Here is a 19,052-nt window from a genome sequence, read left to right as displayed (position 1 = left end):
GATTGAAGGGAGAGTGGCGTGTTCAGAGTGCTCAGGAAGGCGAGCAATTTTCACAGCAATGTTTCAGGTTTGCTTGAGGGGACTGAGTACAGAAGCAGGGATCCCAAAGTGGTCGCTTGCTGGAGAGGCCTGAGTTTTAGTGCCAGAGGGAGAGGGATGGATTTTGACGAGCTGGAGCAGGTGAGGCTCTATACCTGAGGGAGAACAAGAAGAGGATTGTGAATTTGTGGCCACCAGGCCACAAAGGCAGGTTTGAGAAAGGGGACAGAATGAGAGGGGAAGGATCACAGCCAGAGTAGCTTCAGTCCACACTTGTCTCAAAGCTCCTGTCCTTTTCTTGGTGATAGACGTTCTCTGTTGTTTAGGGGCATTTGTCACCTTGAATGAAAATGTACCAGCAGTGCTTATTCTTCATAGAGAGTAAACTAAGCAATTGCTTCCTATTCAGTAAATGGCAAGGCAAGCACAGCTCACACCTCTGACATAGCCCTGAGCCCAGCTTTCATTGGAGAGTGACTGTGTCTGAAATGATAGGCCTGTCCTGTTTCTGTGCTCTTTGCAGGCAACCTGAAGTTGTGAGGACTGTTGTGATGCAATTTAAGTTGTATATGGAGCATGAGGTTTCCTGACCTCATTCTCTTCTGTTAACAGTCTCATCCTCGATATGGATCTGCCTTTGATTTAAATTCCCTGAGTATCATATTGATAGCTGTTGCAATACTTTGACCTGTGCACACCCTGGGATTTATTATTTTATGGCCAGTTGATATGCATTGAGTTTGCCAACTGCATTAGCTTGTACGTAGTTTATAATGGCAAACCCTGCTGAGAAGCTTTTGTGTTTTATTTGTTTCATTTTTCACAAGTCAGTGGATGGTAGGGGTGACATGGACCTCAGTTATCAGTTCTAGGATCTTAGGCAGGTCTACTTAGATGCAGAAATTTCAAGTAAGGGCTTGAATTCAATGTTGAGCAGAATCCAGCACTCTCATACACGGTGCTACCATCTATTGATGAGGAGAAGTTGTGGAGTGCAATGGCTTTGTCAAACCTGCCCTGTTTAATATGCATTTATCAATGCACTTCCATCTGCTGGAGCAAACCATTACAAGGGCTTCATCATCTTCAATTGGTTTTAAAATTTCACAAGTTTCTGGTTTGAGCATTGAGATAGAAATACGTCTTTTCTCTTGGAAATATTGTAAAGAAAATGATATTTAAAAGTAGATGTTTGACTTCAACATGTGACAGCCATTTTATGAACAGGAAATAGATAAAAGATTGCTTAAAATGACATATGGAAACTCAAAGTAGTCAGATGACAATTTTTAAAGCAGCTTAGAAACCTTCCCAGTTAGAGCAGTTGCAAACTTTACATCCTTTTATTTAGCAGAACAATTATAGTCTGCCTATTTTTAATTTTATCCACTGCCTTGTCCACTTTGTTCATGTATAGGTGTTTTGATGCAGTCTAAAAAACATTATTGAGAAAAAGCATGGATCATTTGTGGTGTTTTTCAGCTTCTGCACAGATTCACAGAAGATTTTTGTGATATTTTTGAGTCCAGTCCTGTCAGTTAAGGATCTAAAAGTGACTGAGAACAGACAGGAATTGGATTTGAGATGCAGAGAACAACTTTCTTAGCCATCTGACTTTCCCCCTGGGGGAATGGATCCAGTGAGGCTTGACAGAGAGCATTACCTTTGCATATGGGATATAAATACAGGATATCTAATAGTGTCAAGTCATGATCGTGTGTCATATTTAAGTGCTCTCCATTTCAAATACTTAAGAGAGTCATTTGTCCTCCATTTGATTACTAATTCTTAGTTAGTTGTCATCTATAACTGTGTAATACCACACTCCCTTGTAGTTGATGTTGAACAAGGCTTAATAAAAACAGCAATCCATACAAACTGGTTTAAGACTTTAACAGATGAAGCTGTCTCTTTGTAGTTGGTGGAATCATATTTCTCTTAAACAAAGATATGTGAGATGAGCATCTTTGTTACTAATAATAGGAGAGTGCATTGGAAAGCACTCTCTATAGCAGACCTTCACAGTATGAGTGATTTAAAATGTGCCCAAATCACTGGATGAAATATGAGACAATGCCATGTTGTAGGGGACTCAGCTGCAGTGGCATTTAACAGCTATTGCTTGGACTTTTCTCAGTCACCCTAAGTCAAGTGAGTAAAAGGTGCAGAAGTTCATAGATGGGAAACTTCCAGGACTTTCCTAAAAAGTTGTCCTTGGCAAATTATGAAGTAGCGTTTTTTCTTCTGAGCCAACATAAAAGGAGTGCCTTGGCATGTTTGCAGAAGGCTGTGCTGCTGAATGGACTCTACGTGGAGATGTCTTAGAAAGATAAAGGATAAAAAGAAAATTAGGTGGAGCTTAGCCTTCAGTATGTAGCCGCTTAGATTTTGCCAAAGGTCAGTGGGATCCCATTTAGCTGCTGCCTCCTGGAAGCAACAATGGAGTGCTTTAATTTTTAAAAATTAGTGATTGACGTATACATGAGTCCTGTGTCTGAGCAGGCCCGATGAAACTGGTATATCAGTGGAATGCAAAGCTGACTGGGTTTGTTACATACAGAACTAATTCCCAGAGCTCTGAAGGGAGCTGTGAACATCACGTACCATGACCAGAAAATCTCCCATAATGTTTGCAGCAGGAAATAAGCAAGAAGCCTTTCACAAGGAAGGGAGCTGGGAGGTAGGATTGCAGTGCAGAAGACCTTAAGATTTCTCAGAGCAGAAGACACCATTAAAAGCATGTTTGTAAACAGCTTTCTATCTTAATAGATAAGATCATTGCTTTTATATGGGTTTTTTTTTTTTTGACTACCAGTCGCTGCATAATTCTGTGCTAATAGAAACCAGATCAGATCTGCTCTTATGTCCCTAGACAGGCCAGTCTCTTTGCTTAACTTGGATTTCTCTTGGTTGGAGAAGATTTCACAGAGGCTTTCAAAGGTGCTGGCTTCCAATGGGCCCAGCACAAGGATTTTGAACTGGGAAGAACTTGTATGAGAAAGGCCCTCAGTTTGCACATGGTCAGTAGGAACATCCAGCTTGAGCAGTCCTGCCCTGCATGACAAGAGTGCACTTTCCTCAGTGAAGCATTTTGTTCAGATTGTTTAAGGGTGTAATTAATCAGTTCCTTTAGTCCTTTGAAGTTTATTAAGCATAAAAAATAAACTTTCCAGAGCAGGGGAAAACTCAACCCCAGGCTTTGTTAGAATAACAATTGTTTCAGGGAATGTCAAATTTAAACTCCCTCTGTGGGAGGGCACAACTCAGTTAATTGCCAAGGAGCTCTGGTCCATTGCAGATGTAGAATTGGATAGAACTGGGCAAATGTTTCTGAAAATACTGTTATTCTAAGCAGCTTAGAAGAAAGAGACACAAAAAATGATCTGTGGACTTCAAAGGGATTCACTTTTCCCTTAGTTATGTTTACCAGTGTTCCAGCTTGAGTATCAGCTCTTGAGTCAGCTCATGATAAATGAGACTAAGGCTCTAAATTTCTCCTTTTGAAAATGGAGACTGTGCTTCTCAGTCACATCAGGATGATTATAAGGGGGACTTAGAGTAGTCCTCCTGCTAACTAATCCTTGGTTTCATTTAAAGTTTCTGCTCAGCATCACTGTTCTTAGTCAAGGTTTCAGGTCCTGGACAGCCTTGCAAGCCCAGCCAGGTTGTGCTTGTCAGAGGGCCAGAGCAGAGACCCCAGAGCAGCTTTGTGCACCTTCATTCCCCCATCTGCAATCCTGCCAGAGGTTTACTTGCAGCAGTCCTCAAGGGATCTGTGATTTTTTGGGAGCTCCAAGAAGGCAAGGGCTGGTTGGCCACACCTCTGTCCTGTGTGTCCTGAGGACTGGTGGAGTGTGGGAGGCAGGACCAGAGGTAGCTTCCCATCCAAGCATTCCTCCACAACAGGATACCTGGTCCAACCCTCATTTGACTTTTTGGGTTGCATAAGGAGCATCCATTCATATTCTCAGGATGTGATGTTCTTTATGGCTCATTAGAACTCTGGTTCTTCAAGCACTTCAGTAGTAATAAATAAGTGTGGGTAGCCTGGGGAAGGGACAGCATAAGAACTGAAAAAAAACAGACTTAGTAGGAACCTTATAATCAGATAAGTGTTTGATTTGTATTTAAATAACTTGCTTAAATAACTTAATTAACTTCTGTGGAATTTATCCTTGAATTGCTTGAATCCTTGTGCTGGTAGTCTTTGGGTTTATAATAAAGACAGGAAATAAAATTAGTGAATGAAGTCAGTTCATTTAGCTTTATATAAGGTTTAAGATAAAACAGCTTTTTTTTTTTTTTCCAAAGTATGTTTAGGCATAAACTATGCTCAGGTGCTAATAGTGAGTTAAAGCTACTGCTGTTTTCTGGAGAAAACAGCAAAAAAACTCTGCAAACAATAAATTTGAAGAAATTGTAATGTTATCAAGTGATAAGACTCCAACCATGCTTTTGGCTTTAGCGAATGATTTCTGCAAAGGAAGGATTTTCCCTTTCTATTGAGCGAAACAGAAATATCTCTTACCCTGTAATATTTAATGATGGTAGCTATCTTCTCTTGTTTAGATTAAAATTACAGGCTTCAGATTGCAAGTTGTAATATTTGTTCTCTTCTGATTGCTGCCTTTAGCTCCTCAGTAAATGCCATTGACTGCTCTGTGGGTAACTCCAAAGAAGCCTCCAGGGCTGAATATATTAAAATCCACAGCATTCCACAGCAAATGACAAAATTCTCCCCAAATTGCCCCCACCAGTTTTCTACTGGCTTTCTTTATGAGCTGCGGGCAAACAAGGGTGATCTGTTGTGCTTGTCCTGTTCCTGTTTCTCTTCCTGTTTTAAATATAGCAGAATATATAAAATAATGAAGTGGTATTCAGAAACAATCCTTTTGCCAGGTCTTCCATCTGTTATTCTGTATAATCCTAATTTCTGTACAAAAAAACCCAGAACCATGGTATGCAATTCAATATGTTACAAGATGTTTGTTTTCATCAGCATGGTCCAATAAAGTACACAGCTCAAATATTAACATTGGAGTACGTTAAGATTTCAGTACTATTTGATCTGTATATTTACAGATATAAATGGATAAAAATAAACAGCTCGTAACATATATAGTTACGGACTATGGTTTTGTGGATTTACAGAATTCTGTGGTGGATTTGGGTTTTGCAGCAGATTTATTTTCTCTAATTCAGTTAAAATAACTATGTAGTCATTATTTGTGCTGAATATGGTTTGAGCTTCATTTTCATAATTCACTGTGGGATTTGTCTGCATAACTTCTGATAGTTAATGACCCTGTATTGATTGAGATTCTTTTGTGAGTCTGTATTGCTTGTGACTTGATAATGAATCAGTCAGATCACTCCATTTTAGAGAGAAAGAAAATAGACATAGTGTTAACTTACCAAAAAAAAAATACACCCAAAGCTCTGTGTGCTCTATATATTCTGTAGGGGCTTTTATAGTGCTCGTAGTACATGCTGTTCTGAAAGTGTCATATGTGCATTTGTTGTTGTGAAGTCAAATGCTGTAGAATCTGTAAAGATGCAAGATAAAATTTTCCATTGCCATTTTTACAGATAACAGCCCGTCGACAATGGAAACATATTTATGATGAATTAGGTGGTAACCCTGGAAGCACAAGTGCTGCTACATGTACTCGCAGACATTATGAAAGGTAAGATAACAAATCTGAAATGCTTGTTTAATAATGAAAAAATTAATTTGGAAAGCCTTCAAAGCATTTTATAAGGAATTAGAGAAAAAGAGAGAGAGTAGTCTTAAAGATATAGTAAATAGTTCCCCAACAGTTTAGTCAGATAATCCATTGTGATTTAAACCAGATTGTCTGTCTCCAGTGACTAAGTAAAATAAAAAAAGCATCTGATTTTTCTTTGGTATAGATCTTAATTTTTGCAACAGCTTTCCAGTTAAAGAAGCTGAAAAATTGAGGAAAACATACTCAAGCAAAAATAAGAAACAGCAGCAAATTGATGAAAACACTTGTCTTCTATCATTTTTTAGGAACACCAATTAAGCAGATTGTGGTTTTGATCAAAATAATGGGGTGGCCCATAGTGCAGGGTGCTGTTAGTGTTGTAGGTCATGCCGAGCGTTGCATTCCTCTTCTTCATGGCATTCCTTCCCTCCTCCCTGCCTGCGAGCTGCTGCCAAACACTCTTTCTCTGCAGCCATTGTTGCTGGTCAGAACTGTTGAATTCTTATTCTTCCCATGTAGATAATAACTTCCAGGGCTTGTGAAGCCAGAACACATGAATAAAATACTGGAGCTGGAATGTTGTTTTGATTTGGTTTTTAGAAACAACTGTTGGGGCTTTTTATTTTCTTTTTTCTTTTATCTTTTTTTTCTTTTCTTCTGTTTTTTTTCTTTTTCTTCTTAGACAAGCAAATGTGATTAAAACTCAGCAATTTTCATCTCAGATAAGTAAAATTCAGTCTCTTGTTCCTTTGGTCCTTGACATAAACAAGTCACTTTGCTGGGCTTAGGAAGAGATTGTACTTGCCCATGCAGATGGTGGCACAGCAGAGTTGTGTTCAATGGGCAGTTTCTCTCCTTATCTTAGTGCCTGATGTGTCAGCCTCTCAAAGAGAGATACTGCCATCCTCATGGAGGGTGGGGCATTTGATCATGCTCATTTACAGGGGACATCTCCAGCAGAAGGGCTTGGATTCACAGAGGAGTTGCGTGTAATGATTGCCATTATAAATGTTAGAAGCTTTCTGGAGATTGAGCCAAGCAGCAGAGTGAAGTGAGTGAGTTGCTGTGCATGTCAGACGGGGCTTTTCCCTGCCTTCATGTTGCAGACAAATCTTAAAGATTGTTTTATTGACTCATCAGATTGTGGGTATTCAGCTCTTCCACCCCCCATCATTAGAGTCCTGAGAGTCTCAGAGCTTCCTCTTGCACCCAAGCCAGCTGATGGGTTTCCAACTGGCAGTGTGGCTTTTCCCTTGCCAGATGTTCTGTGGGGGATGTTATTTGACAGAGGAGACCCGGGCACACATGAGCATTAGATCTCTGTGGGTTTGGGTTGCAGAGGGAGCCCTGCTGAAACCCTGGAGTCACTGAGAGAGCACATCTCTTGTAGTTGTGGAAAACTAAATGAGCCATTCACAAATACTCTATGAACCCCTGTCTCTCTCTTCTGCTTTCCTGACAATGTTCAGTGCTAGTGGTTTGGGTGTTTTTTATATGTAAAAGCTTTGCATTGCACTCCCCTGCATAGAGACTTGTGTGTCACTGACTCAGCAGTTACTTGGATATGCTCTAAAGTGCCACAAAACCCATTGTGCTGTCTGGAAAACCTGAACAGTCCTGATGACTTCCAAATTGAAAAGCCTTTCCAGGCTACCCAAAAGCAGTTCTGCTTGACTTGACCTGGTCTGAGGAAAGTGTCTTCTAGTTTATGGTTAGATTGGTCTTAATACACTGAAGAACTCAAATCTGAGTTCATGGATGCCAGTCTATCATGTAGTTCTGTATGAAGTCTGATATGAGGCAGCACCTAATTTTCCACATCCCTGGCAGGCTATCAAAAGATGGCATTTGGAGCAAAAAATCTTTCAGGACTTTCAGGTTAGCCCTGAGCTTACCTAAAATGTTCTTCAGTAAATCTGTTCTGAAAAACTAAAACACGTATACAAAAAACCTCAGTAACTCATCCAGTCTCTACTTTTCTAGTATTAGATGCTCTTTTTCCACTACAGGAAAGCTGTATGAAGCCTCAGACTTGAAAAAAAGTAAATGAAATTGTCATGGTTTGTTTCAGCTGGTAATTCTAACTACAGCACCTGTAAATGTAATGCTCATTTATAGGCAAAGTGCTCAGATGACATTTAATCTAAAACTAGAACTGTAGTGCAGGAATACACACACTCATGATTCAGGACACACATACATTTTCAAACTTGAAACTGTACAGCTAAAATGGAAATTGAATTATCTGGAAAGCAAATGCTGAGTAAATCTCCTGATTTTTCCTTTCTGAATCCCAGTGGCCCTTCCTTGCTTACTGGAGGCAGAACAGGCAGTTCCCAGACTTCACTGTCCCTGCTGCTGTTTGACTTAGCCTTGCCATTCATCTCTACAACTGGATCTCAAGGGCGTCCATGTTGTGTTAACCAGCTCTCTCCCAAGAAGAGTTACTGGCTGCTTGCATCAGCTTTAGCATATCAAGGCTGTTCAGGTGGCAGCCACCTTTCAGTGACATCCTTGGGATGCTGTGGAGTGGAATGGTACATATGTCCCAATTCAGGCATTGCTATCCCTCCTTCCTGCCCTCTCCTGTTCTCCTTTGCAAGGCGGAGTTTCACACACAATTTCAAAGGCTGAAAAGGGAGAGAGAGGAAAAAAAAACCCATTAACAACAGCCAACCAATCAACAAACCCCAAACACAAAATACAAGCACTGGAGAGGGCAAAATTGTCTTTCTGTCTACCAAATCCAATGAAGAAATACTGCTTTCTGTAAAGGTGTTTATAACCTCTGCAGAGCTACCATGTGGCTGCAGATTCATGGTACAGCGGATGGCAAAAGCTGGAACAAAGCCAGATTTTAAGGTTTTGGGGAATGCGTTGCTCTGCTCCCTGCTGTTTTGGAACAGGGTTTGTGGTGGTAGCTGCTGGTGTGCTATAGGTAGGTAGACTGCTTCAGTTGGGGCGGTGTTTTCTTTGTTTCCCTGGTAAAAGGGAAAGAAAGGTTTTGTGTGCATTTTCAGCTGATTCATTTATCATTAATACAGTTCCTGTTTCCAGTAACTGTTTTCATTTTAAAATAAGGCAAGGCTGCCAGTGTTTCAGTAAGTGTTATATTATATATCAGTTAGACAACTTCTGTTTTATTAATGAGTATAATAATGAAAGTGCGGGTTTCTGAGTAGAAGCAATGAGTGTTTTTATTTAAAGCATAGCAGGCATCATATAATGCCAATGAATACGTTACTGTCACTGTAGGCATGGCTGGTCTAGACCTGCCTCTGATTGGGTTATTCCAAATAGGCCCAAGCACTTCATAAAAATGTCTTTGTCAGCCTAGTTTTCCTTCCAAACCTATTCATCTCTGTCAGTTTTTAATATTAGTACCAGGCTCTTGGCTATAGTCCATTAGTACTGTACTTAATTGCTCATGTTACAGATGATTACCAATATAAAAAGCATTAATGTTTTCCCATCATGGGACTGTTGCTCTGTGCACGACTTGGACTGTACAGAGCTTACAAGGTGTTGTTGTTTTGGTCGTTACTGTCTTCATTAGTGTCCTCTAATGATCTTTCACGATCACAGAAAGGCAGAGGTGTGTGGTTGGTATGAGCTGATTCAGCCTACAGCGTTCCCTTGAACCTCTCTCAGCTCTTGTCAGTACCCTGCATCTCTCTCTCGCTTATCAAGAAACCCTCAGAAACGGCTCCTTTTCTGCGAAGCACTCTGCCCCATGCTGTCTTCCCCTAATAATGCAGATGTGGTTTTCACATGCAGGGTTTGAGGTTTCTTTTCGCTTTTACACAAAACACATGATCGGCAGCTTTGACTTTCTGGCACGAGCAGTAGGCTGTGTTTCTGCACTGCTGATGACGTTGTTGTCAGGGATTTTTTGTAAACACTACACCACTGCTCCCCCCTTCTCCCCACCAAAAAAAGAACCAAACCAAAAAACCCAGCCTGCTTGTTGGCAAGGTATAAAAAGTTCCCAATAAAATACATTGAACAAAACAGAAATATTCGTAATTACCCGTTGGGATCTTATTCTGTCTCCAAGTCTGGCTGCGATTCATCTTGGTTTCCTCCAGAGCAAGTCCCGTGCACAGGCTGTGCACAAACACACAGCCTGGGGGGATTGTGCTGTGCAGGGCATGCAGTAGCTGGGGGATTGTGCTGTGCAGGGCATGCAGTAGCTGGGGGATTGTGCTGTGCAGGGCATGCAGTAGCTGGGGGATTGTGCTGTGCAGGGCATGCAGTAGCGCTCCTTGGCTTCTCTGGTGGACAGACATGTTGGGAAGCATCATGGCAGACAGATGCATGGTGCCACAGACCTGTGGCTTCCTGGCCTCTTTCGGTGCTGCAGGAGGCTGGGTTCCCTTGGGATCTCCAGCAAGGATGGACCCAGAGAACCTCATGGCCCAAGTCCCGCTCTTCAGCAGCATGTCTCCTGTGCTGGCCCTCACAACTTACTAGCATTTCAAAAACCAGTCTGTCCTGGGCAGACACAGCTGGAGAGGGATTTATTAGGCCTTGTGCTCTCAGTAAATTAAGGCAGCTGAGTGGGAAAGTATTCTGCAGAGACACAGCCACCTGGAACTTGAGGAGGAGCAGATAGGTGAGATGGGTTCTATTTCTTCACAATGGGGTGGCTGTGCCCACGCTTTGGACACTGACCTGTAGAGGGTTTTATTCTGGCTGTGAGTTGGGCCCTGGGTACTTGCACATCTACCAGGGGACTAAACTTCAGGAGATGCAGTGCCTTGTACAGTTCAGAGCCCATTCTGTCATTTTTCTTTCTAAATCTCTCACATAAAAATTATATATGATCACAAACACAAGGCAGGTCAAAATAGGTCCCTTACATGGTTTCCCTTTAACAGCCATAAAGTCTGTCTACCCTGAGGATATTGTGCAGTAATTCAATATGCAGGAGAGCCCTGTGTTCCATGCAAATGCTGTTTGGTTTTCTAAAGGGTTTGGATAACTTTCATAACGTGTAAGCATTTCAGTGGAATTTCGCAGGAAATAACAGCCAGTCGTTAGAGGGAACAAAAAGTAGGGGGCTAGTATAGCATCTGCATGAAATTGCTTATGGTTATCTTTTTATACACATTGTAATTAATAGAAGGTTTTGATTTACACTGTTAAGTGTGAAAACATCCCCAGGCAAAAATTAATCAAATGTTATGTCATGCTGTAAACTACAACTAGCTCTTTGTTTGACTCAAAAAAAACTTGCCAAGCAACAGTTTTCTCTCCTTGTTTTATTTTTGTCTTCACCCCACTTCCCTGCCCCCCTCACACTTCAGCTGGTCCCAGACTCCCAGAAAACTTCACAAGTTGCAAATTGTCTCCATAGTTTTCCATCAAGCACAAATTTAAGCCTGAAGATAGATGAGGTGTCTCAGTTCTCTCTTTATTTTCCTAGGTTTTTGGTTTGGGTTTTTTTTTTCCTTTTTGATAAATAACAAGAGGTTTCTACTTATGATTTTCTGCCCTCAGGGCTTTATCATTAAGATTAAATAACTGTACTCTCAAGCATACCACTGAACAAGCATCTTTTCAATTATGTGAGTAACAAATGCTTTAACAAAGGAACTATTGAAAATTCAGAAAGCTTCCCCCCTCCCCAAAATTTAAAAAGTATCAGATGACAGAGGAATGTAATTGTTTACCATTAAAACAGATCCCTAGCTGTCCTTTTAAAACATCTGAGAACGTGCTTTTTTTTTTTTTTCAAAATTTCTGGGGTTTCAGCCTCAGCAACTTAGTGGCCATTGCTAGAGTCAGCAGGAGTCCTTGAGTGCAAAGTTATGGATAGTCGGGCAGTGCCTTTAAGTGCCTGCAAGCAGATGATCTCTCTCCTGGTGGGGAATTGTTTTCCCACCTCCATCCTTCCTTTCACCCAGGAGTTTGTCCCAGCAGAATTGGGGCACGCTGAGTGCTGCCCAGTGCTGCTGGGTGCATTGTCACCTGAGCAGAGAGGCCCTTGCCAGGCATGCCCACCATGCACGTGTGCCTTGGCACTGACTGGGTGCTGGGGCCCTGCAGTGCCCAGAGCCTGGGGGTGCCAGCAGTCCAGCTTGGAGTCAGTGTCACCCATGGCAGTCTCATTCCTTGACATGCAGGAGTAGGAACAGACTCAGCACAGGGGACAAGCCCCTTTTCCCTGCTGGGAGCTGAGTAGCCCTAGGAGAGTGCTGCACAGTGAGAGGTGTGTGCCATTCTCTTTTGCAGGAGCAGCACTGATGAGTAAGCGCCAAGATCTTGTCCCTCAGACTGCCCAGCAATGCTGGGAATCTCCACCTTGTACTTTAGAATTTTGTTAACATGAAAGAGAATGCCCATAGTTTGTTCAGCTTTCTGCAATATAGATGTAATTCAGAGCTCCCAGGGAGGGTCAGCAGGATTTTGGAGTCCTGCCAGGAGACCTGCACCCCACAGGCAATGCAAAATGGCATCTATAAGCTTGTTCTGAGCCTAGGGACCAAACATTGCAGGGACTCCATGGACCTACCAGAAAAAATGCATGTCTGCCTTTAGATGCAGAAATGGTGACTATGGCCAAAACAGAGCCTTGTAGTGGTTTTGGTAGAGAGAGCTGGGGAAGTTGCTCTGTGTCCACCACCCTTGCTTTGACTCTTTTCCATGCTGTAAATCTGCGCCAAAGGCAGAAGACTGGAGTTGTTCATCTCCCCCTGCTGAGCCCTAGGATCAGGAGTGCCTGAGCTTGCCTCACTGGGCTGTGCAGTTAAATCAGCAGCTGTGTTTGTAATGTCACTAATTTCCAGTTTACTTAAAACGAAGTGTCTTTGAATTCTCTTAGAGCAGCGCTGTTCCCACCTTTCAGCAGTAAGCCATTCTCATTACCCACCAGCACTCCCAGTGGGCTGTGAGGAAAGTTGTTGTTGAAAGGATGAAAGAGCCATTTCTTTAAGGAAGGAAAGTTCTTTGGAAAGAAAATTGAACTCCAGCATATTTTGTCTTTGCTGATATAATACGTGCCAGTTTTGTACTTCAGACAAATGCAAATAAAGCCGTTGCTATTGTGTTCTGCACAAAAGCACGTGAGGCTTGCTTTCATAACCCCTGCATTGTACAATGCAATCCAGGGAAAGCAGACTTCAGGAACACACTGCTTCATTTCCTGAGTGTATTTTATATTCCCATTTTGGAAAACAAGCTGAGACCTTAAAGTTTGGGTTAGTCCTCTCCCTTCTTTCCTGGGAAGGTGTCACTGGTGCCCAGGAGAGCTGCCTCCTGCTCCTGGCTATCCCCACCAACTGATTGTCATTGAAGTTTTCCCTTGTTGTTTCCCTTGCCCGCACTGGACCAGTGCTCGAAGATTTATTTTTTGAAAAGCAGCAGTGTAAAAAAAGACAAGACTTCTCTTGGGATCAGAGCTCAGGCATTCCTGTTGGTCCCTTAGAACAGCTGAATGTTTTGCCACTGACTTTCTAGGGGAAAAGAATCAGGTTTCTCTCACTGAGGTTACTGATAGGGACCCGTTTTCACCACAGGGGCTGTCCCAGCCCTGCACTCAGACCGTCTGGCTGCAGGGGCTGTGGGCAGCTCTGCCCAGCTGCTATGAGGACATCCTAGAGCAGATGGGTGCCCTCTTGGACTGAAAAAACCGGTTGTCTTGCCCCCCAGCTCTGGTAGTGCCTGCAGAGGAAGGAATTGGAGCCACCATAGCCCTATGTGCTCAGGAGGAAAGCATTTTCCAAATTCCTACCACTAAAGAGACCTATTGCCTGTCCCTTTTCAGCATTTTTGAAGCTCTAACAGCTTAATGTTCTCATGATTTACATTAGCATCTAATCCTTGCATAATCTCACTAATCCCTTGGCCCCAAGATATCCATTGGCAGTGAGTTCCATGGGTTAACTGGTTGCTGTATTCATTTGGTGGAGCAAATTTAAATCATTTTTCATTTCTGTTGCAATTAGCCTCCTTAACCTGGCCAAGGGTGCGAATGGGGCAACATCTCCCAAGGAGTGGACTTTGATATTTTAAGGCCTTCCAAGATTATTCTTGTGGCTGAGAGGCTCCAATGCATCCTATTTTGTCTTGGGCTTGGATCCCTGGAGAAAGTACATTGATGTCAACATGCTGAAATATTTTATTCTGCCAGAAAGAAAACAAAAATAAACACTGAAACAGCGATACAAAAAAAAAAATTTGTAGGGGTTGTGCTGGGTTGCCTCCTTCCCTCCATCACCCTGTGTGTCCTGGGCATATGGTTCCTCCCCAGCCCAGAGCCCTGTCATATCCATACACAGTAGGGAGAATTAAAGAGGAAACTGGCAGCCTTAACATTTAATTTCCTTCCTCTTTCTGGGCTGGTCAGATCCTTTGCATTATTGTAACTATTTTTTTTATCATGCCTATAAATAGATGTGCTCTCATGTGTCCTGTGAAGCAGTCAGGCCAAAAAAGTCATTCATTCTGCATAATCAATACATGTAGTGGTTACTGGCTCAGATGAGAACTTGTACTGTTAGTTCTGTAGCTGGGAAAAAAAATGTTGACTAATAAAGATTAAGGGCTTTTTTTTCTTTTTATGAAATGCTAATGATGAAGACATGTTTGATATACTGTGAAATACATTTCTCTAATATGAAGTTTCTGCTTTTTGTTGGGAAAGAGATTTAGTCCCTGGAGGATTTTAGAATTTGTAAATATAAAATTATCTGCTTCAGTGTTTTTTAAAAAAAGGTTGGCAGAAAGCCAGCTTACTTACATTACTGTAATAGATTTGCTGACCTCTGACATCTGCTGCAGAGAAGTACATTGAATTTTTCATAATATCAGATGATGCAGATCTAAAAACTCGGTACACTGCACCATTATTTAATTCAGGACTTACTAAAGGAAAATCTTTTTTTAATAGCAGTTTATACGTGATTAAACTTAATATTGCCGATTGTAATAAATCAGGATTAGTATAGTACTGATTTGTTAATCTAACTTGTATTGATTTTAAGTTGTCTTTATTTAAAAAAAAAAAGAAAAAGAAAAAAAGGAAAAAGACTGGCTTTTCACAGTGACTGAATTTAATAAGAAGCCCTGTGATAGCAAAGACTCCCCTACTGTTTCTGCTCTTGGCTGGAAAATGTTATTCTTGTATTATTCCAGGAAAAAAAAAAAACCTCATGCTGCTAAAAATCTGCTGCCTGTGGAAAGATTTTTTTAATACACTAGTGCTTACATATTCTATTTATGTTAATTGACTTATAAATAATACATTTTATTAATGTTAATATTGGAATCTTGATCATGATAAAGACCCTTTTATTTGGTCTTCTCGCAGGCTTTACAAGTAAATATTCTTTAGACCACAAAATATTCCCCCTCTTTTCCTTTTTTATGAATACTTTTATACTTCCCCCCCTGTCGGGAAGTACAGCCACAGTTCAAAGCGACTGAAAACATAATTGTTGTTTCCAACACGCGATACATTTGAGGTATCTGGATCCAGTTTTTTGGACGTTGTCTTTACATCTCCTTGTGCAAAGATTGATTAAATCTTACCTGCACTGCAAATATTTGACCAAGAAAAAAATATCTTGTGCTGGTTTCAGACATGTCACATTCTGCTAAACTATTTGGCTAACAGCAGATCGCATTCTTCCGGTGTTGGGCAATATTGACCTTAAATTGGCTAAGCCGGCTGCTTTCATGGCATGTGAGCCGGCTGCTTACATGTTGAGAGAGCTGTATTAGCTTTATTACTCCTGCGCTATAAAAACTTCTAATAATCAAATGATAAGATCATATCCTGTGGGTAATTGTGTTGTACCATGACAGGATAACTGAAAAAACATTCAGTGAAAATTGCAACCGACGGAAATCTCTACGTGAAGAGGCAATTGCTGCTGTTGCTGGGCTCGGTGCTGCTCCCTGGGGTCTCGCAGCCCGCGTTCCTGCCCGGCTCCTCGCCAGCCGCCCCCCAAAGCCACCTCGGCCGGCACTCCTTTGAAACGAGGAGGGGAAAATCCTAGAACAAGCCATCCTTGTGTTTTGACTCAGTTTTACCTTAGTCATGCCGCCTCCCCGATACACGAAACATTTAATTCCAGATTTCCTGCCACTGGCTCCAGGCCACTGACCGGCTATGTGAAATGTATTTTTACTGCTGTCGGTCTGCCAACTGCTGAGCTCAGTGAAAAATAACTAAAATGAAAACCTTGTACTCCCACATGAACCCTTAAGATCAGAAAAGGAAATTTAAGCCACGGTTACTAATTAGCACCCAAGCTAATGAGTTCTGGAGAGGTGCAGAGGCAGGAGGAGGAGTTTGGGTCCCGCGTTACCCTACAAGGCTCAGCGGAGAGCACGCGAGCAGTGATTAATCATGTTGGCCCGGGCCTTGCTCCTGGCCCGGCCATAGCCACTGGGTTAATCCCTCGGCATCTTCCAGGGAAAGGCTCGTTCCTGGGGCCGGGAGCATCTCTGTCCCCATGAGGCACCGGACAGCGGCTGAAACCTTTATGGATGGAATATGTAGATTTTTAATGGGCGATGCGTTCCCATGGAAACAAAACAAAGTCAAACACTCCCCTCGCAGTGCTAACAATTACTGTAATAAAATGTGTTTTTATTAAAAGCGACTTTAAATACTTAACACATGGCAGAGCAGCCTCGGCACTGCCCTGTGTGAAACCCAACCTTGCCTGTAAGTGAAGTCCAAAGTGCTTTGTGCAGCGCGGGGAGGAATTCGGTGTTTTCACCAATATTTGTGCTTTGCAAATGAAATGTAGCAGCCTCAAGTATGAACAGGATTATTTTTTTTTTCTTCTGCTTAGTTATGCTTTTTTTATATAAACATTACCTGTAATATTACAGTGGGAAGCAGGTATTTGGCAACTACGCATTATTTTGCTAAGTTTGCATAGAGGGAGCAGTTTCCAGTTTTAGCAGCTGTAACATGTTTAAACTCAGTTTGTAATGGGATCTGAAGATGAATATTCCCTGTGGGCTCTGCTTAGCTTCATTACTGGAGCCCTGCCAAATTCAGGGCTAGAAAGTATTATTCACGCCTCTTTGCACATACCATGTCAGAGCATGCTCAGTTAATGAATTTTGTTTCTAATATAGCATAAATTAGGTTTATATTTTAACATAATTTATGTTGTATTTTATTAAAAAGTAAAATATTATGATCACGAGCAATCTAATTCTGCTCTCTTAAGCCCAAACTGCGTTTGAACATCTAAGTATGTAAATCAAAATTGCATGCTTAGAAACTGATTCTAGGATAACAAACGAATATCTGAACCTAAGAGGTTTCTGCCTTGGAGTCTTAGATTAAAGATAATTAAGGATTCCTGGTATTTGAGTAGATCTATGTTATTTATAAGCAAAGTACATTTTCTTCACAGAGTCAACTTGTCTTTTTTTTTTAACAGATTATGTTTGCTGTATTAATGTTCATATTTTTAAAGTCTGAGTCTTATATTAATCCCACAGTGAGTCATTAATCATACTAAAATGCATTATAAAAACTTTAATCACTGAAGTTGAAACTGAGATTGTAATGCAATCCATCCCTTTTAATTATATCAGTTATTTTTCCTTTCAGATCAAGAATTGCAAAGGGAAAACAGAGAGATTGAAACTCGGTGTGTTTGATGCTTTCAGGGGAGGATATTTTTTGTTTGTGTTTTTTCCTTGTGTTTTTAAAGCAATTTTGTGCACTTTGTGGCAGACAGCTCCACAGTGAAGAATTCCTTCATATTTAACTCTTCTCCACTTCTTCCTTAAGAAAGGCTCTGGTGACTGTCACTGCATGGGTGCCTTGCACGGACATGGCTGGGCTGGCACTGGTGACGGCCGGGCGGGTGCTGTGCCCACCTCACAGGGTTTCTGCAGCCCAGCTCTCCTGCCCTGCCACGTTCCTGGCACTCGCCCTTGCAGTCAGGGGAACCAGCAGCCTGGAAATTGTGTAGCTGTTACCAAGTTGGCTATGGCTTTGTAGGTGTTTTCCTGGGGCTTGCTGCATGCTGTTAAAGTTGGGGAGGGAAAATAAAAATAAGCAGTGGAATTTTTTTTTTTTTAATCAGTCTAAAACATAATGGCTGATATTCTCATCTGGTACAAATTGGTGTAGCCACACAAACCACTGTGAAGTTACTGACAACTAATCCACACGAACTCTTAACTCCACTGAATTTATTCCACATTATAATCTTGCCAAATAAATTGATTTCTTATACTTGGATTTATAGATGTAGAGTTTAAACTGTTGCTTTTATGGCATGGAAGAAAATGGATTTATTAAGTAAACTGCTCACAGCAGATACTTTTTTTTTCTTTGCTAGAACAGCAAAACCTGATCAATTATTTGTTCCTTAATCCCCTAGATTAATCCTGCCATATGAAAGATTTATTAAAGGAGAGGAAGATAAGCCACTGCCTCCAGTGAAACCTCGAAAACAGGATAACAGTTCCCAGGAGAGTGAAGCAAAAACAAAAGTGTCTGCAACAAAACGCATCAAAAATGAAAACCAAAAGAGCAAGAAGGAAAAAGATAATTCACAGAAACCCCAAGATGCATCTGAGGTCTGTTGCTTCCCTGCTTTTCAGTTTTTCAATTAAAAATGCACAGCTTTAATCACATGAAATCCAGTGATAAAATATATAATTTAAACTGGAGAATTCCAACCAGTTGGCCTTTTAGTTTGCTCAGCAATGGAAATTCAGCTGTTGTGATACTATCTGTGCTGGGATTTTGCTGGGCTGTGAATGGCAGCCAATTTGCTCCATATTGCACAGTGGGGATGGCAGAGGACCAGGCTCTGGATCTGACTAGTACCAGTTCTGCTCATTGTATTATACAGTGGTCACCATTAACAGATCAGCAGCTGCCAAAGGGAAACCACACAACTACCACAGTTATTTCCTAATCTAAGTATAGGGTGCGGGAACCTCTAATATTGTTGATAATACTGTGGTAACTGTTGGACACAGCTGATTTTTATAATGGTAACCTCTGGATCAGCCCTTCTGTGCTCACAGATGTATGCATGACTGTGAGAAAACATACTGCTCCCTAGGATTTTTGTTATATTATACTAAGTTTTTTTTTTTAACTGAAAGGTCACATTTTGAGGGAACCACCTTCCAAGCCATGGGATCAACTTCCCTCTCCCGAGCAGTAGATGGCTTTCAGCTGAGGTTCCTATTCAGACATAATAGGTTACTTTGCTGTCACTCTGCTTCACATGGGCAGGCCCCAGTTTTCCACATACAGCCACGTTACTTGCAGGCATAGGACAGCCC

The 19,052-nt window shown here is 41.5% G+C and overlaps 1 protein-coding gene across 3 annotated transcripts in view; it reads left to right on the top strand.

Annotated features, from left to right (window-relative positions):
- The window catches only part of ARID5B (AT-rich interaction domain 5B), a 115,145-nt gene that overhangs the window by 88,688 nt on the left and 7,405 nt on the right, over positions 1-19,052 (top strand). For all 3 annotated transcript variants that reach the window (XM_036385577.2, XM_036385578.2, XM_036385575.2), the window contains 2 exons: positions 5,629-5,726; positions 18,134-18,332. In XM_036385577.2, the coding sequence (XP_036241470.1) occupies positions 5,629-5,726; positions 18,134-18,332 (297 nt within the window). The remainder of the gene's footprint in view (positions 1-5,628; positions 5,727-18,133; positions 18,333-19,052) is intronic.

This window comes from Molothrus ater, chromosome 8, assembly GCF_012460135.2.
Source record: "Molothrus ater isolate BHLD 08-10-18 breed brown headed cowbird chromosome 8, BPBGC_Mater_1.1, whole genome shotgun sequence".
Taxonomy (NCBI): Eukaryota; Metazoa; Chordata; class Aves; order Passeriformes; family Icteridae; genus Molothrus; species Molothrus ater.
This window is presented reverse-complemented; position numbering and strand designations above follow the sequence as displayed.